We start from the raw sequence: 27726 nt of genomic DNA, 5'->3' as shown, positions 1-27726 counted from the left end.
TAAATTAAATTAAATTTAAGAACACATTTTTAAAAATTCTGAGTGTGGAAAAAAGTATATGAAATCTGTCAGACTGCATGAAGAACTCTAAGGTGTTTCTGATCATTCTTCTGTATGATGTTTCACCACTACTGAAGAAATCAGTCAGTAATTAAATTAGTCATTAAGCACTTTTATTAGCTCAAAGCACTGTTTATTTATGGACAGCAGCATTATAACAAACAGGCCAGACCTGGAAATGTTAATAATAGCTTTTTTAAACATAGTTTTACAGCGCCCCCTAAGGGGAATATGGTGTCCTTGTCTATATATTTTGGTACTGTATGGCAGCAGGGCTGTCAGGTTTCAAAAGGCTTCCAGGTTGGTGCATGAGGTCAATTATGTAGGCAGTGGGCTGTGAAGCGTGCCCCGGACTGAACGGATCCCCTTTGAGAACCAGGACCTCGTTCCACGCCCGGTTGTACTCGCCCCTAACAAGTGTGCAGCTCATTCCGATGCGATCAGCCAGACACTGCAGGAGAACAAAGAAAAACACAGAAGGATTATCAGCAAGAGCAAAGCTAAGTTAGTAGTCTAAAACCAGCTCTAATTTTAAATTCATCCTCCTTAAAGCTACAGTGTGCAGGGTTTAGTGCCATTGAGTGGTGGGGCTGAAGATTGCATAATGTGGTCATGACTGACAATGCAGACATTTAATGAAAAATAGATGGTGAACATGGTAAGAGCCTGGCACAGATGGGAAGCTGCAGTCGCTCGTTGGTACCTTGAAGAGAAGCGCTCTGTGGCGGTAAATTCCCAAAGAGATCATTCCAATGGGTACGACATTAGACTGAAGCTGAAACTTGAGCTCGCTGAGGTGCAGGATCCATGGGAATTCATGCAACTGTTCCCTCTCCACAGCACCGCCCATAGCTTTACTCACCATCCTGACAGCCAAACACAAAAGAATCAAAATCATCACAAGACACACAAGCTTCATAATATAAAGTTTGTTCTTTTACCTCCGCTCTTTTTCATTGTTCCCTCCCAACTCATAATTACTGCCATAGACAATTAGACAATGTCCAAATATTTCTGCATTTAACCGTATTTCATCCTGTGTCCAGTGGCTTTGGCACGCTGCCTCACCTGGCCAGTGCAGAGCACTGCTCCTCTCCATTCATCAGTGGGAGGATGGACTCTTTGGCCTCCTGGACTAAAGCCTGCAAAGCCACATCGTTCATGAGCTTTAATGGCGCCTGAGAAGGAGACTGAGACCAGGACTCTTCCTTCTGTTTCTCATCGTCCTTCTTCTTCCTGCACAGACAGACAGGATAAAGGCAAAGGCCACTCAAGCATCATGAAATCCTCTTCCCTAGTTTTTGAGTTATCATGCTAACCTGTGGATCAAGTAGCTCAGTGGGTTTTGTGTTGGGTTACCGATATGTACCCAGAAAGTATTCAGAGAGCTTTAGTTTCCACATTTTTTATGTTACAGCTTTATTCCAAAATGGGTTAAATTAATTTTTTTCCTCAAAATTCTACACGCAATACCACATAATGATAATGTGAAAAGGGTTGGCTTTTTTAAGATTTTTGCTTATTCATTAAAAGTTTTAAAAACTAAGAAATCATATTTACTTAAGTATTCACAGCCTTTGCCATGAAGGTCAAAATTGAGCTCAGTTGCATCCTGTTTCCACTGATCATCCTTGAGATGTTTCTACAGCTTAATTTGGGGTAAATTCAGTTAATTGTACATGATTTGGAAAGACACACACCTGTCTACATATAAGGTCCCACAGTTGACAGTCAGAGCACAAACCAAGCATGAAGTGAAAGGAATTGTCTGTAGACCTCCGAGACAGGATTGTCTTGAGGCATAAATCTGAGGAAGGGAACAGGACATTTCTGCTACTTTGAAGGTCCCAATGAGCACAGCGGCCTCCATCATCTGTAAATGGAAGACGTTCAGATCCACCAGGACTCTTCAGAGAGCTGGACACCCGTCTAAACTGAGCAATCGGGAGAGAAGGGCCTTATTCAGGGAGGTGACCAAGAACCTGATGGTCACTCTGTCAGAGCTCCAGCATTCCTCTGTGGAGAGGAGAGGAGAATCTTCCAGAAGGACAACAATCTCTGCAGCAATCCACCAATCAGGCCTGTATGGTAGAGTGGCCAGATGGAAGCCACTCCTTAGTAAAAGGCACATGGCAGCCCACCTGGAGTTTGACAAAAGACACCTGAAGGACTCTCAGACCAGGAGAAATAAAATTCTGTGGTCTGATGAGACAAAGACTGAACTCTTTGGTGTGAATGCCAGGTGTCATGTTTGGAGGAAACCAGGCACCATCCCTATAGTGACGCATGGTGGTGGCAGCATCATGCTCTGGGGATGTTTTTCAGTGATGACAACCTGCTCCAGAGCGCTCTTGAGCTCAGACTGGGGCGACGGTTCATCTTTCAGCAGGACAATGACCCTGAACACACAGCCAAGATATCAAAGGAGTAGCTTCAGGACAACTCTGTGAATGTACTTGAATGGCACAGCCATTCTCAGAGATCTGAAAATGGCTGTGCACCCCCCCCCCCCCCCCCCCCCCCCCCCAATCTGATGGATCTTGAGAAGTGCTGCAAAGAGGAATGGACAAAACTGCCCAAAGATAGGTGCACCAAGCTTGTGGCATCATATTCAAGAAGACCTGAGGCTGTAATTGCTGCCAAAGGTGCACGAACAAAGTACTGAGCATCCATCCATCCATTTTCTTCTGCTTATCCTAGGTCGGGTCGTGGGGGCAGCAGCTTAAGCAAAGCCGCCCAGACCTCCCGATCCACACACACCTCCCCCAACTCCTCCGGGGGAACCCCGAGTTGGAACACACCCTCCGGTCCCCCTTCTTAAACAGAGAGACAACCACCCTGGTCTGCCAATCCAGGGGTATTGTCCCCAACCGCCACGTGATGTTGCAGAGACGTGTCAACCAAGACAGTCCCACAACATCCAGAGACTTAAGGTACTCAGGACGGATTTCGTCCTCCCCAGGAGCCTTGCCACCAAGGAGCTTTCTGACCACCTCGGTGACTTCGGCCTGGGTGATGGACGAGTCCGCCTCTGAGTCCCCAGTCTCTGCTTCCTCTTCGGAAGTTGTGACAATGGGATTGAGGAGATCCTCAAAATATTCCTTCTACCGCCCAACAACATCCCCAGTCAGGGTCAACAGCTCCCCACCCGCACTATAGACAGTGTTGGCGGAGAGCTGCTTCCGCCTCCTGAGGCGTCGGACGGTTTGCCAGAATTTCTTCGAGGCCGACTGATAATCCTCCTCCATGGCCTTTTCGAACTCCTCCCAGACCCGGGTTTTTGCCTCTGCGATTGCACAGGCTGCAGCACGCTTGGCCTGCCGGTACCTGTCAGCTGCCTCCGGGGTCCCACCTACCAACAAAGACAAGTAGGACTCCTTCTTCAGCTTGTCAGCATCCCTTACTTCCGGCGTCCACCACCGGGTTCAGGGATTGCCGCCGCGACAGGCACCAGAGACCTTGCGACCACAGCTGCAGGCGGTTGCATCGACAATGGAGGTGGAGAACATGGTCCATATGTCTCCAACCTCCCCCAGTCGTTCCCAGCAGACCCTCATGATACGTTTGGGCCTGCCAGGTTTGACCGGCTTCTTCCCCTCCCAGCGGATTCAACTCACCACCAGGTGGTGATCGGTCGACAGCTCAACCCCTCTCTTTACCTGAGTGTCCGAGACACGTGGTCAAAGGTCAGATGATACGACCACAAAGTCGATTATCGACCTCCGGCTCAGGGTGTCCTGGTGCCACGTGCACTTATGGGCACCCCTGTGCTCGAACATGGTGTTCGTGATGGACAAACTGTGGCTAGCACAGAAGTCCAACAACTGAACACCACTCGGGTTCAGATCGGGGAGGCCGTGCTTCCCAATCACGCCCCTCCAGGTCTCACTGTCGCTGCCTACGTGGGCGCTGAAGTCCCCCAGGATAACAATGGAGTCCCCGGTCGGAGCACTATCTAGTACCCCTCCCAGAGACTCCAAGAAGGTTGGGTACTCTGCACTGCTGCTCGGCCCATAGGCCGAGACAACGGTGATAAGACCTGTCCCCAACCCGAAGGCGTAGGGACATGACCCTCTGGTTCACCGGGGTGAACTCCAACACATGGCGACTGAGCTGGGGAGCAATACGCAATGCTACCCCAGCTCGCCACCTCTCCCCGTGAGCAACGCCAGAAAAGTGGAGCATCCAGCCCCTCTCCAGGAGTTGGGTACCACAGCCCAAGCTATGCATGGAGTTGAGCCCAACTATCTCTAGTCGGTACCTCTCAACCTCCCACACAAGCTCAGGCTCCTTCCCCCCCAGCAAGGTGACATTCCACGTCCCATCAGCCAGAGGCTATGAGCGCGGACCAGGCCGCCGGACCAGGCCGCCGGGCCACCCGCCCTTGACTGCCACCCAGTCCTCTCTGCACCCGAACCCCATGGCCCCCTCTGCAGGTGGTGAACCCACAGGAGGGCAGACCCACATCGCTCTTTCGGGCTGAGCCCGCCGGGTCCCGTGGGCTAAGGCCCGGCTCCGCCATACCGGGCGACGTCTCGGTCCTTGATTTTGTGTCGGTCATGGGAGCTTCTGAACTGCCCTTAGTGTGGCCCGTCACCTAGGACCTGTTTGCCATGGGAGACCCTACCAGGGGCACGAAGCCCCCGACAACGTAGCTCCTAGGATCATCCGGGAACGCAAACTCCCCAACCACGATAAGGTGGCAGTTCGAGGGGGAGTACTGAGCAAAGGGTGTGAATACTTTTGCATATGCGATTCCTTTCTTTTATTTTTAATAAATTTGTAAAAATAAAAAAAACTCTTTTCATGTTGTCATTGTGGGGTGTTGCAAGTAGAATTTTGAGGGGAAAAAAATTCATTTGGCATAAGGCTGTAACATAAAATGCTGAAAAAGTGAAACTACGCAAATACTTTCCAGATGCACTGTCGTCCTGAGTTTGATCCTGGTCCCACTACCTGTCTGTGTGCTTGTACAAGACACTTCATCTGCAGCTACCTGCTGCTGCGTGTTTCCAATCGGACGTCTTTCCTGGACGTACTGACCCCTCAGTGACCGGATTGTACAGCGCTCTTCTAATTAATACAAGGTTGTACTGTTTCTGTTCCTAAAAGTTTAAACATTAAACATCAAAATATTTCAACAGTAAACCACTTTGCTCTATGGAACTGCTGCATTTGTTATATCACATCATTTCTTAAAGGAGACCTGCATTGAAAAAAATGCAGTCAGATTTTTTGAACAAAAAATGACTTACATTTACACATGAGATCCTTCTGAATGTAGTAAAGTAAATCTGCAAGCCCAGATCTGTCATTCAATGGAGAAATCTTCATTTGAAAATGACAAATTTACAGCTAACATTTAGCCCTCCGCAAACTGTCCCTCTCATCATGGACGCTGCCGAGACGTCACGGAGAAGACCCTCTCTCCCAGCATGCATTGCGCGCCAACTGTAATTTGTGGATTTACGTCAGTTTGCATCTGCACCTTTTTCTTGTCTTATATGGAAGGATCTACTTTTTAAAACTTCATATTGTCTTGCGGCACGTTTGGTGAGTACACATTTCTTTTATTTGTGCTTGAAAATTATTTTGGGGGACTTTTTCATACGCCCGTTTGATTGAGTGGTGTCACAATGAAAATCTACTGTCTTTCGCCTCCGGTACCATCGCGGGATATGGAGGCGAGACCCGCAAAGAATCCCAGTCATTAAAAATATATAAACCTCTCTCAGCGTCCATGGAGCTCTGGGGCTCCGATTGCCGAGACGTGCGGTGCTGTGGATTTTGCCGCAAGAAGTCTGTCCTTGCAGCAACAGGTGTACCGGCCGCTTCGCATTAAAACAGCAAGCGTAGCGGAGGCAGAGAGCGGGAGAGGAAGAAAGGCGCCCGCTGTCGATGTCGTTGCTGATCTGAGCACACAGATCTGTATCTCACATTCATTGCAGCTTACTTTTGGATGTTGAAACCAGGACGTGTATAAGTAACATTACTAACAGTTAAAATCAATTTCAATGTGGGATCAGACTGAAGGCGGGAGCGCGTCGTCTTGTCTCTGACGTCATGGAAATGATACGGCTGTACAAACTGTTTTCACAGAGGGCTAAATTTTAGCTGCAAATTTGTTATTTTTAAACGAAGATTTCTCCGCTGAATTACAAATTTGGGCTTACAGATTTACTTTACTGCATTCACAAGGGTCTTATACATATCAGCTATTTCTTTCTGAAATCTGACCACATTATTTCAATGCAGGTCTACTTTAAGTGAGTGCTTCACAAGAACCCTCACGTGTGAGGAGATGTCACATGATCACATCCACAGAGGTCGCAGTGGAGGTCACGTGATTGCCCCCGTTTGTCTGAAGACAAACAGTGGATGGATTTCAAACAAACTTTTGGGGGCACTCAGACTTACTTCACAGTTTATCCTTTTATCTCTTTTGTCTTGCGACATCATGGAGATATGATGGAAATAAAAGTAATTCTGACTGCCCCCTTGTGTCAGTTGATGGCAGTAGCAACTATCTCGAGTTATAGTCTTGATTTACTGCTATAAAAGATTATAGATTCACAGTATTGAGCCTGACCCTTTTGATCTTCTGAAAATAAACATCTTACTTTTTTCAACATTAACTAATAATCTGCTCCCACAGTTCCTTGTCAGACTCGTCACTGACACTAAATCTAGAACCAACCACAATCCAAAGCAGAACCCAAACAGTAAAAAGCAGTAAAAACAGCGTGATTTCAGATGTTCAGAAAGCGTATGAGCACTGTGTCATAATAACATGGTCGAACATCTGCAGATTCTGACAGCCTCACTATTTTACGTCTACCTGGGTGTTTTTCGTCGTCCCTTATTAGCAGCTGGTTGTGTCAGGTTGTCCTGTTTCTGCTCATCCACAGTCACTCTGCGAAACAGACACACTGACATCATCACATTAATACAAATATTTACAGCTGTTTCTGCAGGTCTTCAATTGACCAGACTTTATTACATGCAAGCCCTTTCGATTGCTCCCTTGTTTTTCCACTCGGGGACACCACAGCAAATCTAAGGTGAATCTGCACGTTAAACTGGCACAGGTTTTATGCCGGTGTCGCAGACCGAACGGTCCCCCGAAAAATAGGTCCCCCTGATGATGTGGTTCACTGATTATCACCTTTTTTCTGCTTCAAACTGCCTCCACTCATCATCTATCTCAACGACAGATATCTGAAGCTTTTGTACAACAATCATTTCCACATAAATTCAGCATTATTTCATCATAAAAGGTGGTGGAAGTGATCAGAGCGCCGCGGCTAAATGAGCTGCTAGCTGATGTGTTCACTGCGCATCGGACATTTTAAAGTGTCCTAGAATTTCACCTTGTTTCTGCTTAAAACAGCCTCATTTCTGCTTAAAACTGACTGTAGAATGATTTAAGAGGTTTTACCTTTATCATCTGATGGTTAATAATCCCATTAATCCATTTGATTGTTTTGAGTGAAGAGACTCTGTCTCAGACATACTGCTGTTGTCCGAAATGCAAAAGGAGGACCAATTTTTAGGGGCGGACCATTCGGTCTGCAACCCCAGATGCCCTTTCTGACGCATGTCCACATTACACTTTATTACATGTGAATTTCATTTATAAAAGATGCAGAACCAAAACATGGACAAAAACTGTTCAAAAAAATCTGTTGATTTTATGTCTTTACAAGTATATCATTCATCCCTGAGGACAATAAATATCCTTTTTATCGCTTAATTTTTTTTAACAATCAATTTGTTAGAAAATGAGCTGTTTCGTCCAGAGGTCTCAGACTGGTGGTCTGAGGCTCACATGTGGCCCCGAGCACATCTTAATATTTATTATTTAAACGCAGACTGTGTGATCATTTTCCTTCTGGTTTGTACATTTAGCTGTGAGAGCATTTTGTCGAGGAGGTGATGGTCTAGTGGTTAAGTGTTGGGCTTCAGATCAGAGGATCCTCCGTTCAAACCCCAGCCTGACCAGAAAATCACTAAGGGCTTTTGGTCCTTAGTTGTCCTTAATCCCTAGTTGCTCCTGATGTGTAGTGAGTGCCTCACATGGCAGCAGCCTGACATCGGTGTGTGAGTGGGTTTATGTGAATGGGTGAATGTTGTAGAAGAATTTCTAGGTCCATATTTGAACTGTGATGAACTATCAAGTGTCCTGATCTGAACTGTATGTCCTCTGGCTGAACTAGCAGGTGTTCAACCCAAAAAAAAGGGCTCTATTAGTCATTCAGTCTGTCAGGGGCTTTCCAAGGCCTTTTAGGTGCTTTCCCGCAGGCCACGTGCGGGGGCCTCAGGCCAGCTGCACCTGTGGCTGAGGCCACGTGCGGGGGGGCCTCAGGCCAGCTGCACCTGTGGCTGAAGGTCTTTTAAAAAAATCAGTTGTAAATCCTTCACGTTTTAATGGGAGCGTTTGTCACATTGAAATAATGGCCTAACACCTGCTTAGGGTTCACTAGAGGACGCTTACAATAGAAAACCATGTCTTCGGAATGAAATAAATAAAAAAGTCGAAGGAGGAGCGATGCCCGCGGGTCTCCAATAAATAGATGAGCGCGGTTGTCACATATTCAGTCTCTCTAGAGGACTCAGTTTGTCTAAGCTCTGTGTCGAAGGCTTAAATAAACTTAAAAACTCTGTGCATTTTATCTTGCTTAAGGCTGAATTATTCTAAAGTGTTGTGTCCTTTTCTAGCATATCACTTGCAATTAGTTTGTGTTATCTAAAAGACGACATCCCGAGAAGACTAAAGACGAACCACGACAGAACTTGGCGAGCCAGCCAGGAGGGTCCAGGGGCATTCCGGCAGCCTGGGGCAGTCCAGCTCATCCCTCCAGACCATAAATAACAGTGATCACGACTAAAAGGTAAGCAGAAACCTTTTATAACTTCTGCACGATCTGGAGGAGTGAGTCGGGATTTCCGCCCAAGTTGACAGGTGATATTTTTTAATTGCCTCTTACCCAAAAGAACCTGGACTAAGAAAATTGATAAAAGACAAAAAAAGATAAGATTGAAAATTATCAGGCCTTGTAGATAAAATGCTCAGAAGGTGTGTGTGTTCCCGGGAAAAAGAATGTCTGTGTAAGTGAAAGGTCAGGAATGTTCATGAACTCTGGTGCGGAAAAGAGTGCATGGAGAACTAACCTGGATGCTTGGGGAATAATTGGTGTTGAAATTCGTTACTAATGTGCCGGCTGATAGCATGCGCTGTAGGGGTTAGTTTAGGGGAGTATACTGACAAATAGGTACAAGATAATACGAGGTTATTTAAAGAAAAGAGACGGAAGTAAAATAAGTGAGAAAAAAGAGTTTAACAAGAGAATACGTGCAGAGAAAGCACAAGATAAGCGCCTGAGGGGGCGCAGTAGAAATACCGTACGTGATAAAGAGATTTAAAGAGAAAAGTGCAAAGTAGCACAGCTGACAGTAAGTAAAAGAGCTCAATAAAGGACGTCATTTTTTAAGAAAAGAGAAAAACTATAAAAAAAATAAAATAAATAGAGAGTTAGTGCAGAATACATGAGAATTAATGAAGCATAAAATAGTGCAGTAAGGCACCAAATACACGCTTGTGGGGCGTGGGAGAAGAATAAGTAATTAAGTACACAGTAATATGAGTTTTTTATAAGAAAAGAAAAAGAGAATATTTTCAGTGCAAAGGCACATTAAGCTCACGAGGAGCTCAGTAAGTGGGAAAAAAGTAGAAGAAAGTGCAGAAAGGCACAGGATACGCACGCGAGGCGCGGTAAGGCGTAGAAGTAAATGAAATATTGTATGCTCAGAGAAGAGCTTGTGAAAAATAATATATTAAGCACAGGATACGCACGCGAGGCGCGGTAAGGCGTAGAAGTAAATGAAATATTGTACGCTCAAAGAGGGCTTGTTAAAAAATAATATATGAGTTGCTGGCAGCGCCGGAGAAGCTGTCTAACGTGAAGAAGAGATACATACTTAAACAGAACACATTGGTGTTAAGTGAATAAAAAGGTTGTTTAAAGCCGCGGAGTGAAAAGTGGCAGAAGTCTAGATAGAGATATATAGAAAGTTGTTTTTAATAATTTTTGTGTATAAAGCTTTTGAAGATTGTTGTGTGGGAGAGCGGAGAGTAAGCGGGGAGTTGCAGGCAAAGCTGTGAGGGCTTGCAGGCTGGCTGACATACAAGATTAATGTGAAGAGTAGGTACGAGGAGGAGGTGTGTAGACCCAACAGGAGGACTTGGGAGGTGCATGACAGGCAAAGAGAAAAAGTGAGAAACAGAGACAGTGGGGAAAAAAGACAGGAGAAGAGACTGCTATGTAAATACAGAGAAGGTAGATATTATTTCAAAGAAAGAAAACTAATAAACAAACATAGCAGGAAAAGACGAGAAGCAGAAAGTTAAAAAATTAGAAGGAAAATAGAAAGTCGGGAGCAAAGACATTAGGAAGTGTTAGGGTTGTAAGAGGAGTAAAGAAATAAAGTTGGTTATAAATCAAAAGAGTTAAAGCTTAGATTATAGTGAAAAAGCTGACAGACTGATCAATGCTTGGGACAGTCTTTGATGGGAGACTTAAGTGATGATGAAATAATACTCCCAGAACATTACTTGACTGACGGAGACATCGAAACCCAGGGAATCAGGACACATTTTTGGCTGGAAAGGACCTATTTTGACAGTGTAGGAGCAGAACATTGGCAGGACGAACAAGAGATCAATCAGAAATTATGGCAGATTACTAAGGTAATCAATCTGAAGCAAAAGAAAGAACAATTCCCTCTAATTAATTGGGAGCTGCTGATAAGACGTCTGTGGCATCAGAGTTTAACCCCGTGGCTGGAGCTGCTTTGTGCTGATCCTAATAAAGAAATTAGCATACCATTAAATCATTTAATAACACTGCCAACCGATCCAGGTGAAGAACTGTTTCCTAGGTTGACTCTGACTGTGGTCCCAAGGAAGGTTCGGTGGGAACAGGTAAATTTTCATATTTAGTTAAAGAAAAAGAAGACGGGCAAAACAGTTGGAAATTTAATCCTTTTAAGGGTTTAAAATACAAAACAGGTGTTACAGCCAGCAAGTTATTGGTCTGGATCAGGACAGCCCCTGAGGGACTACCAGAACACCATAGAAACACCTCACATAGCGTTTGTCAGGGTTACATGGGTAACTCTCAAGGTCAAGGTCGGGAAAGTACCCCGCTAGACTTAGTACTAAGAAAATATCCAGGAAAACGCACTAAGGCCAACCAATGTATGAGAAAGTGGCACAAAAGGTCACATGGGGGCAGGCAATGGCCTTTGGAGGGATCATTTGATCCGGTGATGTGTGAAGCAGTTGCGGTAGAAATACAGAAAAAAGAAATTAAAGATCAGCAGAAGAACGTAAATAACAACAAAAAACGCACTGAAGAAAAAGAAGTTTTGGCCTTGTTCAAGCAGGAAGCACAGAGGCTACAGCAGAAAAGAGAAAAAATGACAGAGGAAAGATCCAAAGACACTAAAGCCAGTGCACCGAGCTGGGAAGCAGAGCCACCCCCATATAAACGTCATGATATGGGAAGGACAGCTGGACAATTTGTATTAGGAACTCGTGAAGAGGACCAAGGCATGGATGTGGAGGGCAAATTCACACTGACACTAAAAGCTCAAGAGCCACAAGGAGACAGGTCCTCAGTCTGTCAAATGGATCGTACAAGGTCTCCAAGTCCGAAAGTAGGTGGTCGCTCACCACGACCAGCAGGGGGGGCCACAAATAACAGTGACAAGGAGGCAGACGAGGATAAAGAGAGAGACCTGAAGGCTCCGCCTGCACATCGAGGTCCACTGAAAACCGTCCCCTCCCACCATAAGTCAGCCGACTGGACCTTCACAGGCTATAGAGGCTCCGAAGAGTGGCACAAGAGCTTCTGTGACACACTGGATCTGGCCAGAAGAGATAATGAAGAACTAGCTGAGCAGCTTCGGCTAGCAAAGGAAAGAATACAAAGACATAGGGACACCGAGGAAAGAAGAATATTACAACAATCGATGCCCAATCAAGGGAATCACATTATAGAGCCACCCACCCGAAAAATTTCTGGTGAGATCGTCATTGAGAGTGCAAAAGAGGCCCGACTCAGGCAAAGACAACAATGTGTAGCCAAAGACATAGCGGCTTTAGAACAGGATATAACCAACTGGATAGACTGCCTGGAACCAGTCAGTCGCACTCGATCTGGAAGACAGTATGGAGCCCCCACAGAAGAAGAGGAGGACGAAGACCTCATATGCCCACTGGTGGTCAGGAATGGTCATCATGTGTATACCCCATGGAGCTGGACAGACATGGTGGGGCTGGCCAACAGGCTGCCAGACATCACCCAAGGAGCTGGGAGATGGATAACTGCCTTAGAAGAAGGCACTGCAGGGGTAACCTTGTCTTTAGGTGACATAAAAGCCTTGCTAATGCATGTAATGGGAAAACATGACACTGAAGAATTAGCAGGAAAGGTTGGACTAACACAAATGATGGGCACTAATCAACATGATGAAGTCCCCTTTAATCGCTATAGAAACTCCATGTGGGAAGGACTGAGAAGAAAGTACCCTGAGGTCTTGGATCCCTCTAAATTGGATGATGAGGAGTGGACACCTGAAGAGTGCCCAAAGAAGTTCCTGCACCGATTCCAGAAGAGATGGGCAGAGGAAACAGGAAATGCATGGAACCATTCTCCAGCAACTGAAATCCTGTTTAAAATAACTGTAAAAAAGGCTCTACCAGATGAGGTTCAGAAAGCCCTAGATGGAGTCGTGGGACTATCAAAAATGAATTGGGCTTTATACTCTGAGCATATTTGTCACCATCTTGAAATCTACAAGAAAGAAAAACAAAAAGAAGAAGATGCAGCAAAATCCCTGACGAAAAAATTGGTGCAGATGCAGTTGGGAGAGCTAACCAAAGTCAAGAAAGAAAAAACAAAGACCCAGGCACCAATGATGACCCCTGTTCCTTCTGAGCCGGCAAGCACAGGCCTTACGGCAAACACTGCTGCCACCATACAGGCACCTGTGGTAACAGCCACACAGAGCCCCCAAGGAGCAGCAGGAAGCACTCCTACAGGAGAAGTCTCAGCACCAGTGGAGCATCACTATCACTACCATAGCACTGGCACACCCGGAAATGGACCCACCTACAGTCATGGGTGGAGAGGAGAGTCACGGAACTTTCAAGGTCAAAGAGGAGGGTGGCGAAGAGGATCTCGCCAACCTTCATTTGGAAGCAGATTCCAGAACTCAGCTCCCAGGAACAGTCAAGCGGGACCGCCTATGGGATCAACACCCCCAATAGGGGATCAACCCTCTAATGAGTGTTGGAGCTGTGGACAACCTGGACATCGAATGAGAAATTGTCCGGCCCGACCTTGGGTTGGACCCTCTGCCTATTGGCAATAGGGGGGCCTAGAGAAGACAGAGGGGGAAACGGTGGCATTGGCTATTTCGATGATACCTAAGGAAGAGCCAACCGTCACCGTTAATATACAAAACAGAGATTTCCCTTTCATGGTGGATACAGGGGCAACATACTCTTGCATAGGGAAAATGGGCGCTCATCTCCCCCTCTCTGGGTCTGTAATTAAGACCATCGGCTTCTCTGGGAAGACTCAAATAATACCTTTTACACGCCCACTTCCTGTAACGATTGCAGGAAAAACAATTGAAGCACCCCTGTTATACTCACAAAATACACCTGTGAATTTGCTGGGAAGAGACATTTTATGTAAGCTACAAACCCAGATAGTGTGTACCCATCAAGGACTGCAAATACACTTTCCTGACGAAGCACTCGCCAACATTATGGTGCTTATGGACATGGAAAACAAGGTCTGACCTGTGCAACCCATGGTATACTGGCTGAAGTTACAACCAGAAAATTCAAATCTTCAACTGGAATGGGAAAAATGGAAGCCCTGGGCAGAACAACACTATGAAGCAGTATATACACCTAGTTTACCTTTACATGTCACCCTGATGTTCGATGCCAAACAAGAACAAACTGACTATGCATGCTGCTGGGATGTATTGATGAATCAACGGCTGTTTCACATAACCACCACAGAAATTTATTTAGGCCCCCAAGGGGCCGCAGCTTCTGTCAAGCTAACTTTAGCTGAACAACAATGGTATCAAGGGCCGAATGCCACGCCTCATGTGACCCTTTTAGTCTCAGAAAAGTACGAATCCCATGACCTAGGTCCAATGGTAAAGACAGCCTCAGAAGTTGAAGAATGGCAAAACATGGAAAGTCCACAAGTACATCTGTCAAAAGACCAGCAGTTTATACGAATTAATTTAAAAGTAAATGATGAGGCTATAGCCCAAAAAGTGGAGCTCAATCCTAGACCAGAGGGACAGATGGTGTTATCGGCCCAACAAGAGAAATTGTTAGAGCAAATACCACCAGTGGTGTGGTCCAAAAGCAAAACGGATGTAGGACTAGTAAAAACAGCCTTACCAGTAAAAATAAAAGTAAAACCGGGAGCAAAACTGCCTCACCAAAGGCAGTATCCATTAAAACCTCAGGCTATTGAAGGCATAAAACCAGTAATTAAGGGACTAATGGCAGCTGGAGTTTTAATAAAAACTGCAAGCCCATGCAATACTCCTATCTACCCTATCCCTAAAAACAATACCAAAGAGTATCGGCTGGTACATGATCTGCGTCCTATCAATGCAATAATAGAAATGGATGCACCTATAGTACCTGATCCGCATACTATACTATCAAGCATCCCTGCTGGAGCAAAATGGTACACGGTAATCGATCTGTGTTCAGCCTATTTCAGTGTGCCTGTGCACCCAGACTCACAACATTTGTTTGCATTCACATTTCTGGGACAACAGCTAACGTATACACGGCTACCTCAGGGACTGAACCTGTCTCCAGCCATCTTTAACAAAGTCCTGGCTGAAGATTTACAACACCTTGACATACCCAGTACATTGGTGCAATATATGGATGATCTCCTTATTGCATCAGAGACTCAAGAACAGTGTGAAAAAGATTCATTAATTGTATTGCATGCATTGGCAGATGGAGGTCATAAAGTAAGTAAGGACAAATTGCAGTTCTGCAAACAACAAGTAGAATACTTGGGAAGACAGTTGTGTGGGACCACGCGATGTATAGCCCCAAGCCAAGTGGAGGCTATAATCAAGGCTCCCAAACCCCAAACAGTGGGACAGATGCTTTCATTCCTTGGGATGGCAGGGTACAGTCGGCCGTGGATTTGTGATTATGCTATAAAAACTGCACCTTTGCGTGCCATGATTAGAGCAGTGGGGCAAACAAGCAATGCAGCTCTCCTCGTCTGGACAGATGAGGCAACGGGAGCTTTTGAGGCCCTGAAAACAGACATGCAATCTGCTCCCATGTTAGGTAACCCAGATTATGGGAAACCTTTCCATTTGTATGTTACTGAAAAAGCTGGTTATGCTTGTGCTGTACTAATGCAGGAAACAAATGAAGGAAAACAACCATTGGCCTATTATAGCACAAAGCTTGACAACATTGAAACAGGATTGCCACCATGCTATCAGGGTCTAGCAGCAGCTGCCTTTGCATTTCAAAAAGCATCATCCATAATCATGGGACATGCAGTAACGTTGTACACGTCGCATCAGTTACATGCCCTGCTAACCAGTTTTGTCTTAACACAAGCTAGACGCACTGGATATGAAGTTGTGTTGTCCGCTCCAGAAATAACAATACAACGTTGTCACACGGTGAATCCCGCCACCAAATTGACCACACCGTTAGATGGTACTCCACATAACTGTGTGGCAGAGACAGAGAAATTTTTGAGAGCCAGAGAACATTTGTATAATCACGCCATAGATGCAGATCTAACCCTGTTCGTGGACGGCTCATGCTTTCGGGATGCCGCGGGATTGCATGCGGGTATGGGGATAGTTAAACTAAACACGGATGGCGAGACCTTTGAATTACTGGAGTCCCAAGGAATTGATCAGCCTTGTTCAGCCCAACTGGCAGAAATCAAAGCCTTAACTATGGCTTGCCAGATAGCTAAAGATCAACGTGTTAATATCTACACAGACTCAGCCTACGCTTATGGCGTATGTCATGTACATGCAAACATTTGGAAACAAAGGGGATTCCTGAGAGCAGATGGCACCCCTGTCACTCATGGAGAAGCGATTTCCCAACTGTTACAAGCTCTCCAATTACCGTCTGAGGTAGCCATCATTAAATGTGCAGGTCATCAAAAGAATAATAACATCATAGCTCAAGGTAACAACCTAGCAGATGATGCAGCTCGCAAAGGAGCACAAGGAGAAAATATGTTTCCCCTGTTAACCATCCAAGATTGTGCCCCACTGGTTTCACTTGACGCACTGATAGTGGCTCAAAGTAGGGCCAGTGGAGAAGAAAAACGAATGTGGGTTAAACGAGGCGCTATTGAGACACGCAGTCAGGGGCCAGCGGACAAGCTGTGGCGCAGTAGTCATGGACATTTTGTGTTACCCGCCAATTTATTACGACATGCAATCATTTGGGCCCACGGACCCGATCATTGTTCGCGAGTCCAAATTATGAACAAACTAAAAGCTGTCTGGTGGTCACCATATATGGCAGCTACAGTGGACCGTTTGTTGAATGAGTGTGAGGTATGTGCACAGTACAATGTCCGGAAATCATTCACAGCCCCTTTAGCCCACATTCCGGTCCCTGATGGGCCATTCAGACAGCTTATGATGGATTTCATAGACATGGGAGCTGAAAATCGAGTTAAACGAATGAGATATGTTTTGGTAGTGATATGCAGATTCAGCCGATGGATTGAGGCAGTAGCCTCTGCAAATCAAGACCATAAAACGGTAGCCAAATTCTTGTGCAGAGATGTCTTTCCAAGATTTGGCATTCCAGATACTATCTCATCTGACAACGGTAGGGCTTTTGTAGCCAAGGTTACACAAGAAACATTCAAACAATTGGGTATCAAACAGAAGTTTGGGTGTGTTTATCACCCTCAATCAAATGGGGCGGTGGAACGGGCTAATGGCATTTTAAAGAACAAACTAGCAAAAATCATAGCAGACAGCAATGGCAAACTAACCTGGCTGGATGCGTTGCCGCTTGCTTTATTGTCAATGCGCTCACAAACTAACCGACTAACCCATTTGACACCATTTGAAGCTCTTACAGGTCGGCCGATGCCTATTCCATACCTGAGAGGACCCTACGAAGGACCATCGCTGGAGCAGCTACAAGACGAATGGCATAATTATCTGAGACAGTTAACCCAAATACACAAAACTATCTTTTTGCAGGTCAAAGGTGCTACAGAAGACAGAGAAGCAGAGATTCCACTCGAAAATCAGAGCATCCAGCCTGGTGATCTGGTTTACGTCAAAGTGTTCAAAAAGAAGTGGGACAGGCCCCGCCGAGAAGGTCCTTTTAAAGTTATTCTTGCCTCACGTACAGAAGTCAAAGTAGACGGTAAGGACACTTGGTTTCATTTAAACCACTGCTGTAGGGTTGGTGGCCCAGCGCCCCTGCGGCCTCGGCAAGCTCGTCTTGGCAGAGCCGCCGGGCCAAGGGGGGAAGCAAGAGAAGCCAGAGACCCTACAGCAGCACCGAGGGACGGCCACGCCTCCCTGCAGCCAGAAGAAGCACCGAGGGAAGGCCACGCCTCCCTGCAGCCAGGCGAACACCGGCCAAGGCGCTCACAGAGACTGATTGAACAAAGACGACGCACAGCTTCAGAGAGTAGTGGATCCCTGCCAGATAGAGCAGCGACAGACTCAGATGCAGACTCAGAAACAACTGGAGACGCAGGCCAACAGACAGACAGAGATACAGACCGACAGATAGACAGGCCACAGGAGACATCAGACTCGGACAGCAACTCAGTAGATTTACCGACAGAAGAACCGCAGGAAGTACAACCCAGACAAAGCACAGATACACCACACATCCCTAGCGACAGCTCATCTAGTGACGGCTCACTCAGTAGCACATCTAGTAGCACATCTCAACAGTCATCACAGCAATGATTAAGGAATTATTCAAGGGATTGACAATACTACTGGTGGTCAGTATGGGAGAAAATAGACATACAAAACATACAACGGACTGTGCCGTGGCCATGGCCGCAATAGCAGCTAAACAAGGCATTCTAAACACAGGAAAAACATATAATTTGGTATACATTAAATCAAAAGCCTACAAGAACATAGGAATACAGGGAAAGCTGGGGGATTACATATTAGGCGAAGCCATTAGCATCAAATGTGAAGAGGAGGGAACACTCAACATAGAGGTAATTTGTGATAAAGGAGGATGCAGGGAAACCAAGCAAGACATAACTGTTACAGTACATGAAGCCACAAAATGGGTAAAAATCAAACCAAGGAAAAAGAGGACAATTAGAAGCCTAGAAACAAGCAGTCACTTAGGGAGATGGGATCCCAGTACAGACCTAGCCCGCACACAAGGGTTGAAGACCAATTTATTTTACCAATGGTTGAAATTTTCGGCTAGGCAGATTAGTGAAAAGCCATGCATAGCCTGTCACCGGAAGGGTGTGATACCTCAGGCTAAACCCCTACCTGATATCAACAACTGTTATAGGAGCCCCCAACATAACTCAGACCAAGCAGAATGCTATACACAATGTGTTATGAAAATGGCAGTAGGTGATGAAAAATATGCTGCCGACAGTAAACTTTGTCCAGTGCCTCTAAGTACAGAAGGAACCGTTCCACCTATGTTTAAAATAGAGAAAGGGATGATACACCCATTCTGTATAGCTAAAGGCTTAGTAGCACAATACATAAGCGATTGGCAGGTAGGGACGACCCAGCCAAAACACCACATACAGTGTATGCAAAAGCAGCAAGAATACAAACCGGCCAAAACAGCATGGAACATTACCGTCTGTCACACCCTGCCAGCAGCAGGCATACAGTATGAACAAATAGTACCGGCCACAGGGGGGTCTGTGATTGGACTGAATCTCACCCATGCTTCATGGGTATCTACTCCAAATTTAGCTAAGGGAACGGTACCCTTAGCTGACATCTTTTGGATATGCGGACAAAGAAGGAAACTCCTGTCATCGCTGTCCCCTAATTGGAAAGGCCTTTGTGCTCCTGTGATGCTCACAGGAGCTATAACAGTAATTGAAATGCCAAATTCAATACAACCCATGCCACAGAAACTTCGTAAGAAAAGAGGAATAATGACACTTAAAACAGACTACAACGTCACAGTAAGAAACGGGATACCAGAAGGGATACCCCGACAGTTAGAAGCCATAGACAGTAGCAGAGTTAAAGCAGATGAAGACGCGGATAAATGGGGATGGGCATTGGCTCTGTTCGGGGTTACTCCCAAAATCCGTTCTAGGTTCCAGGAGGTGCAGTGGATTAATTACTTGTGGTATAATCAGCAAAGATACCTGAACTGGACATTGGCAGCAGTAGGAGCCTTAACCGAACAACTGCACGCCACCTCGCTAATGACAATGCAAAATAGATTAGCTATCGAGATGATGATGGCTGATGAACAAGGAGTTTGTATTATGATCAAAGCCACCGAATGTTGCACAGCTATTCCCATGCGTACAGGGGAAGACAGAAATTTGACAGAGCTCTTAATCACACTTGAAGAGATGCAACAGGAACTGTTAAGTAACTCCATAGGAGGGAGAAATGAAACTGACAATTCTGGATACATTGTAGGGAATGGAATGAATATTGGCCCACTGTTTTCACTGTTTGGGGCTCTAAGGAGAGGGTGGATATCATGGAAAGACTGGTTATACCAGATAGGTGTAGTCTTGGCACTAACAGGGGTGGCGGTCTTGCTGGTAATATGTTGTGGTATTCCCTTGATAAAATTTCTGGTCAATAAATTGATTTCATCCACAGTAGGACAGCTCCCACTGTTAGCCATCCGAGCCCTGGAAGAAAGCACAAACGAAACAGACAGAGAACCAGAATATATGGAAATGGATGAAATACCAATTATCCTCCCCGACAGCCCCCAGCTCCCTAATATTGTGGCGTATACCCCAGATAGGGAGGACTGGGATGGACCGTGCTTGGTGATATTGTAGACGAGGAAGAAGACATGCACGCACATTTACATTCACACACATGCACCCACAAAAATGAGGGATAGGATAGACAATATCTGAAAGAATGACATGGAGCTGTAATAATGAACGTATATGTATATTACTAGGACACAGGAGTATGGCTGAAAGACCAGACTCCCCTGATCAGGGACCTATGCCTGATCTGCCTCTATCAAGTCTGATTGGACTCTCAGAACTGTTTGGAGAAGAGGATGTACAGGAGGGATGGTCGAGCCATGATTGGTCGCCACAGCCGCCATCCATCCAGCAGCTAAACCAGTTGGCAACAGAAGGATCTTCATCGTTCCAGCACCTGGCGATGACGGCTTCACAGAATCTGCCTGCAGCAAGAGTTGGCCCAAGGACTCCACCATCACCTGAAGGACCCTTTGGACTCAGGAACACACCCCTTCCGCAGATGCCATGGAGACAGTCGCAGATGCCATGGAGACAGTCAGATGTGCCAGTGGCAACGATACCCTCCAGGGGAGGCAGCCAAGGTCGGCCATATGCAGCAACTGCCCGAGTGCATCCTAGACCCAATTCACTGCTAGGACCTGTCCCCAGCTTTCCACCCCCAAGGCAGGAGAGATATTCTGATCAGCCCAGTGCCTCTGGAGGAGGATCAGCAGGGGTGGACCTTAGCCGAACTCACCCACCAGGACAGAGGGGAGCTTTGTACACGCTGCTAAATGCCCAGAGTGTCCCAACCACTTGCCTGTGCGACATCAACAATACTCCCCCCACACACGAAATGCCTTCCCCCTTGTACTTCCTGTCCCCTGGACTGCACAACCTTAATCTGGTCATGGTCACCCCACTGGACATGGCAATCTTGGTTCGAGAGCTTCGTCTTCCACAAGAGTCTGTTCCAAAAACCTTGGAGCAGCTCCTGCCCCTCACAAATCACATTCCCCATGGGCTATTTGAGGAAATCATGCCACAACTGAGTCAGACAGCTGCATACCTGTTAAGGATACACCGTGACAATGCCAACATCTCTTGTGCTCAGGAGGGCCTCCATACTCAACTGTGTGGTCTTCAGTCTAGTATGGACATGCTAGCCAGCATGATGGAGCATATGGAGAGGGAACAGCTAGGGCTGGCCACCACCACCCTGAATGTGGGCAAGAATTCTCTGGGGGCCCTGTACAACCTGGCCAAGCAAGGAGCTGGAAAGATCCATCAGAGAACTGCACGACTGTCTGAAAGCCAGAGTTCCTGATCCTTCCCCCACTACCCCTGAAAGGCCAACCTCCCCATATTCCCCAACTTCTCCCAAAACTTCAGACGCTGAGTAAATGCTGAGGAGCGCGGACTGACGTAATGGCACTGAACACGGACTATGATCTTAGTTCTTGAGTTTGAATTGCGGACTGGTTTCAGAAATCTGAGTGTAAATAAAAACAAAGAAGGATATATGTTAGTAACGAAGGTCGGGTAAATGTCTGTCCTTACCATCATCTGCGTAACACAGATAAAGCTAAATGCGTACACATAGATATCACATTGCAAAGTTATAAAAAGGGGACCCTTACACGGCGTGTTTGTAGATTTAGTAGTAAAGATGCACCATAGGGACCCCTTTTTCTTAAATTATAGCATGCCTCAAGAGACATGCATCGCCTAAATTTGGCCTCTGGCCAAAAAGGGCATTAGAAAACAAGCTGAAAAAGAAGAAAAACAAAGTGGAAAATGTTGAGAAATGGCCTATAATGAAAACCATTATATGATTGACTAAGGCAAATGACTTAAGGACGGACATGAAGGGAAACTATTTATTGTGTTTATCATTTAACTAGACATAGCTGCGCTAACCTTAGAATAGTTTCTTGATTGGTTGACTAAATAGTGGTAACGTAGGGGTTATTTGATGCATTTAAGTAATAAATGTGTGACTCTTTAACAAAATAATATGTAGAACCAAGTATAATGGGTTGGAGCCTCTGGTTGAGTGAGACAATAGATGCCAGAAGATGATTGGTTGCACTAATGTCAATGTAATGCCTTTACTTTGCCATGATTAAGAGGTTGCTGTAACTTGTTTTATGTGGCCATTTTAAGTGCCTTGAATTACACCAAAACTCAATGTTTGAATGTCAACTTGTGTTGATATAATCCAGCTAATTGATCACCTTGTGCCTTAGTATGTAGGTTCACCTGCACTTCAATATATTTACCGTGTGAAGTATCACTGATATTCATATCCGCACCAGAGTTATCAGTAAGTTGAGTGATGTGTTTTTCTTTTTTTATTATTGCAATGCACAAATGAAGATGTCTTGTCAGTAAACAACCCAAGAGTATAGTTGATGTAATGGGACTCTTTCGAGTCCCAGAGGAGGGACTGTAGAAGAATTTCTAGGTCCATATTTGAACTGTGATGAACTATCAAGTGTCCTGATCTGAACTGTATGTCCTCTGGCTGAACTAGCAGGTGTTCAACCCAAAAAAAGGGCTCTATTAGTCATTCAGTCTGTCAGGGGCTTTCCAAGGCCTTTTAGGTGCTTTCCCGCAGGCCACGTGCGGGGGCCTCAGGCCAGCTGCACCTGTGGCTGAGGCCACGTGCGGGGGGGCCTCAGGCCAGCTGCACCTGTGGCTGAAGGTCTTTTAAAAAAATCAGTTGTAAATCCTTCACGTTTTAATGGGAGCGTTTGTCACATTGAAATAATGGCCTAACACCTGCTTAGGGTTCACTAGAGGACGCTTCCAATAGAAAACCATGTCTTGGGAATGAAATAAATAAAAAAGTCGAAGGAGGAGCGATGCCCGCGGGTCTCCAATAAATAGATGAGCGCGGTTGTCACATATTCAGTCTCTCTAGAGGACTCAGTTTGTCTAAGCTCTGTGTCGAAGGCTTAAATAAACTTAAAAACTCTGTGCATTTTATCTTGCTTAAGCCTGAATTATTCTAAAGTGTTGTGTCCTTTTGTGTTATCTAAAAGACGACATCCCGAGAAGACTAAAGACGAACCACGACAATGTGAAGCATAATTGTAAAGCACTTTGAGCTTCTGATGCAGATGGAAAAGTGCTACATAAATGCAGTCCATTTGTCTGTTAAAATACAGGGTGGAGGTTCAGTGATCACCCTGAAACTCAAACTTGTTCTTTTACACCGAAGGTCCACGCCTCCAAAACATTTACTTCACAATAACACGAAGAAAAAGAAGTGAACTGCCAAACAAACACATGCAGATGAAGGCTGTGTGTGCTTTATGCTGTGAGCTACGATGGTAAAATAAAATAGTTTTTATGTTAACGTGTAATTAACACAAATCAATAAACAGGAGTCGATGTCAAGCATGGCCACAATAAGTTCAAAAAAGACCATTTCAGTGTAAGTTTTAGTCACATGATCAATGTTGCCACAGTTACTTTGAAAAAGTAATCCAATTACTGATTACTCCTTGAAAAAGTAACTTAGTTACTTTACTGATTAATTGTAAAAGTAACTAAGTTAGATTACTAGTTACTTTTTTAGTTACTTTCCCCAGCTGCCGATAACAACCCTCTGCCACCTCAACATGACAAGTCCCTTCGGCTGCTCCCTTGTTTGCACTCGGGGTCGCCACAGCAAATCCAAGGTGGATCTGCATGTTGAATTGGCACAAGTTTTACGTTGGATGCCCTTCCTGACGCAACTCCACATTACATGGAGAAATGTGGCAGGGGTGGGATTTGAACCCAGAACCTTCTGCACTGAAACCAAGCACAATAACCACTTGGCCACCACCTGTTTTGCCAAAACTCACTTTATAGTCACCCTTTCTTGACTTCAATGAAAATAAATACTTGTTTTATAAAGAATAAAATAAAGACCTCTTTCTTGACCTCATATTTAACTGTTGACAGCACTGTAACAGTAAAACTTGCAATTTCTAACCTACATTGTTTATAAATGTAACTATTAAATTCTTTCTAACATTTTTCTAACATTTAAATTCTGTCTAAACATTTTACTTGTTGAAATTATTATTATTATAAGTAGTATTAGTAGTTGCAGTAAAAAAAGGCTTCAAAACTGGACCTTTAATCTAGGGGTGTTGTGATGGTGGGGCACATCCCTGCCCCACGCCCCCATTCCATCTGGATTCACCCTTGCTTTGGCATTTTAGCACAAAGGCTGGATAACATTTATTTATGCAGAAAACATGACCAGATTTACAGGTAAGAAAGTTTTTTGTTTTTTTTTTATGTTTTCACAACATGAAAGAGAGTTTAGGTGCATTTGAGTAGAAAATAGTGTTAGTTGTTGACGCATCACGGAAGATCAGCTGTTTTTAACGAGCAGATACGGAGCAGCTCAGCTCAGAATTCTAAATAAAGGAGGAAAAAGCACTGAAATGTCTTTGTAAAGCTCAGTGCAGGTGTGCTGTTGTCACCGCGCTTTAAGAGGTGACGACGAGTCGTAGCTGCTGCAGAAAACCACGGATGAAAAGCTCACAGCTCGCTTAAAGTGGGCAGTGCAGTCGAACCCCGGCCCCCTGCCCACGGATCAAGTTTAATGCTGCTATCGACCCACAAGGCAAAAATAATAGTAACGCACAGTGACTTGGAGAAGTAACTTTAATCTGATTACTGATTTGGAACGATTAACGCGTTAGATTACTCGTTACTAAAAAAAAAGTGGTCAGATTAGAGTAACGTGTTACTAAGTAACGCGTTACCGGCATCACTGCACATGATGCTACACACGAGAGCAGCGATTGATTACATAACAGGTGCTTTAAGAGCCCTCAAGCTGCTGAATGTGAATGCACGGAGAATAAATGGTGCAAACACGGGGCTCTCTGAGGGCAGGCAAAACTTCAGCGGCAAGAACAAAGAAATCCTTACAACTGTGCGTGTGTGTGTGTGTGTGTGTGTGTGTGTGTGTGTGTGTGTGTGTGTGTGTGTGTGTGTGTGTGAGAGAGAGAGAGAGAGAGGCTACATTTGTCCAAACATAAATAGTGTTTTAGTCTCAATGTGGTGCTCATTTTTTAAAAATGGGGTCGTTCAGCCTGCGAGGCCACACTAACAGGGCAGAAAATGGCGAGCAGAAAGGAAGAAAGAGAAGCATTGAGTGAGGTAGATAAAGAGAGGGTATTAATCTATGAACCAAAATGAAAAGGCATTATAAGACCAACTAAAGCTCTGGCAGTCTGTGAAGCAGTGGTGGGCACAGATAACCAAAAAATTAACTTCGATAACAGATAATCAGATAACTGAAAAGTTATCTTCAATAAAGATAAAATAATAAACCACCCAAAAATGTATCGGAAGTTACAGACAACCGATAAATTCCAATATTACTTCTGACATCTACAACTAGTAGTAGAACAAATTTAATAGCTTATAATAATAAAAAATAAAAACAGACCACAACAGTGAGACCACACTTTTCTTTCAACATTCTGCCCCTGCTGGAAGCTCTTGTTTACTACAGAGCTCCCAACACAGATGCACTCCGAGAGCAGCCATAAAGCCAACTCTCTATCAATTACGACACGCCGGTCAGGCGCAGGTCTTGAAAAATAAAGTCATGCTGACTTATGGCTTTGATTATAAATAACACTAATACCAATAGAATAACACCATTAATGTCAATTATGTCATTTGTACAAAGTTAAAATATAACATATTTTAATGTTGAATAATGCACTAATTCTGAGGTTTTGTAACAAACAGACAGATCGCAAAGGATTCTGGGTAAAAGTGCCTCTTTTTGTAGCGAGGCGGAGGGGAAGGCGAAGGGCTACAAATCCCTCCGTTTGGAGGGGTAGGAGGAGCTTACTGCTGTCTCTGAAAAAACAAACATGGCGTCGAAAGAGCCGCACAAATGAAGCGGCTTTCATTACAAATTACGCTGTTTAGAAAGTTATAACTTGCCAAAAAACTTTACAGGCAGTTGTCTATGACAGCAGCGTGTCTGCTGCTGGATGCATGTTGCGTATGTTGTCGTTCTGAAGAATATCGTAACGTCACTCGTGCGCTGCGTTATAATGCATATACACACACGAACGCTACGATAAGACACTTTTATATCTCACAACGGAGAAAATCAGGATAAAGTGTAAGCACGTTAATTTGTATGTTCATAAATCTTTGGATAATATCAATCCCTGCTGTTGGATTTCAAGGTCTGTAACACGTGTGTATTTTGTAAACAAACGGAGCCCTGGACACACTCATCTAATAAGCTTTCAGGCAGAAAATGAAAAGTTTCATCAATGGGAATAAGTTGGAAAATATATACACACACATGTATATGTGTAACACATAACCTGACGTCCTAATAGACTGATATTATTTGTCAAGGAAATTTCTAAAGGCAATAAGGCTGGATGCAAAAAATGGGAGAATTTGAAAAAGAAATAAGGTTGTAATTCCATTAAAAAAAGTGAAACTTGTATAATGTATACATTCATTGCACACAAAAAAAGCCATTTCCAAACCCAAAAAGTTGATTTGACAATCATCTGACATAACCGGGGTCAAAATAAATAGAACACTGCTATCTACTGGTTCCCACATGCTTAGTGAACACTACTGACCAGTAGATGGGAGTAGAGGCCTTGAAAACAAAATTCCAGATACAGTAATCCCTGTCTGCTACATTTAAAATGCGTGGAATTTAACAAACACAAATAAAACCAACATCTATAAATGCAGAGAATATAATCAAGAGAGTTTTAGGCACTAGAGTTTAATGCTGTTGTCTGTGGAGCCTGAACAGAGTGTCTGAAATGCATTTGTCCTGTCGATGTACTGAGATTACATCATCCTACCCAAAATGCATTGCGGGTCACAGGATGTGCTCACAAAACCTTAAAAATTAGCACATTACTTTAAAACTAAAACATATATCTGATATTTTCACTTAATAAAACTTCAGACATGACAGTAATTTTAAATAACTTGTCCAAAATTTGCTTGGTTAAAATTTGAACCATACGTTAAAAACGTATGCCTCTGGATGACTTAGGTGATATCGGCAGTCTATTGGTATTACTGGGTCAGACGGTCAGGACTTGTGCATAACTCATCTGTGAAGTGTTTATTGGAAGAGAGTTATGAATTAACTACAAAGAAGGATAAATCTAATTTCCTTTTTGATGTCCGGCAGGTCGCTAAAAGGGCTGTCAAGGGCAATAAGGTGATAGGGCCAGTGTGGTCTCCTATTCCTTTTTGGGTTTTGCCTGTACCAGATGTTGAGTTGGACCTTCTGGGGTTGAATAAGACTGTAGCCAGCAATTTAGTAAATCGATTTATATCTCAGAATACAGTTAGTATGTGCCACATTTTTACAGATGGGTCTAGGGATCCAAGCTCTGGTAGGGCAGGCTTTGGGGTTTATGTTATGAATAATCAGATAAGGCAGAGTACCCGTGTTACTAATTGCTCTTCTGTATGTTCGACGGAACTGTCAGCCATATGGTGGGCGTTAGAGTGGGTACAAAGTAACAGACCTTCTGAGTGTCATATTTATTCTGATTCTGCAGCTGCATTGCAAGCTTTGATGGGCGGAGCCTCGGGA

The 27726-nt window shown here is 44.6% G+C and overlaps 1 protein-coding gene across 1 annotated transcript in view; it reads right to left on the bottom strand.

The window, feature by feature from the left end:
- Positions 1-147: 147 nt before the first annotated feature.
- Positions 148-27726, bottom strand: part of armc3 (armadillo repeat containing 3) — a 58746-nt gene continuing 31167 nt past the window's right edge. The window contains 3 exon segments of the mRNA XM_034182328.1: positions 148-511; positions 764-926; positions 1129-1296. Coding sequence (XP_034038219.1) covers positions 305-511; positions 764-926; positions 1129-1296 — 538 coding nt within the window. The 3' untranslated portion in view covers positions 148-304.

The sequence above is a fragment of the Thalassophryne amazonica genome, chromosome 1, assembly GCF_902500255.1.
Source record: "Thalassophryne amazonica chromosome 1, fThaAma1.1, whole genome shotgun sequence".
NCBI classification, from domain to species: domain Eukaryota; kingdom Metazoa; phylum Chordata; class Actinopteri; order Batrachoidiformes; family Batrachoididae; genus Thalassophryne; species Thalassophryne amazonica.
This window is presented reverse-complemented; position numbering and strand designations above follow the sequence as displayed.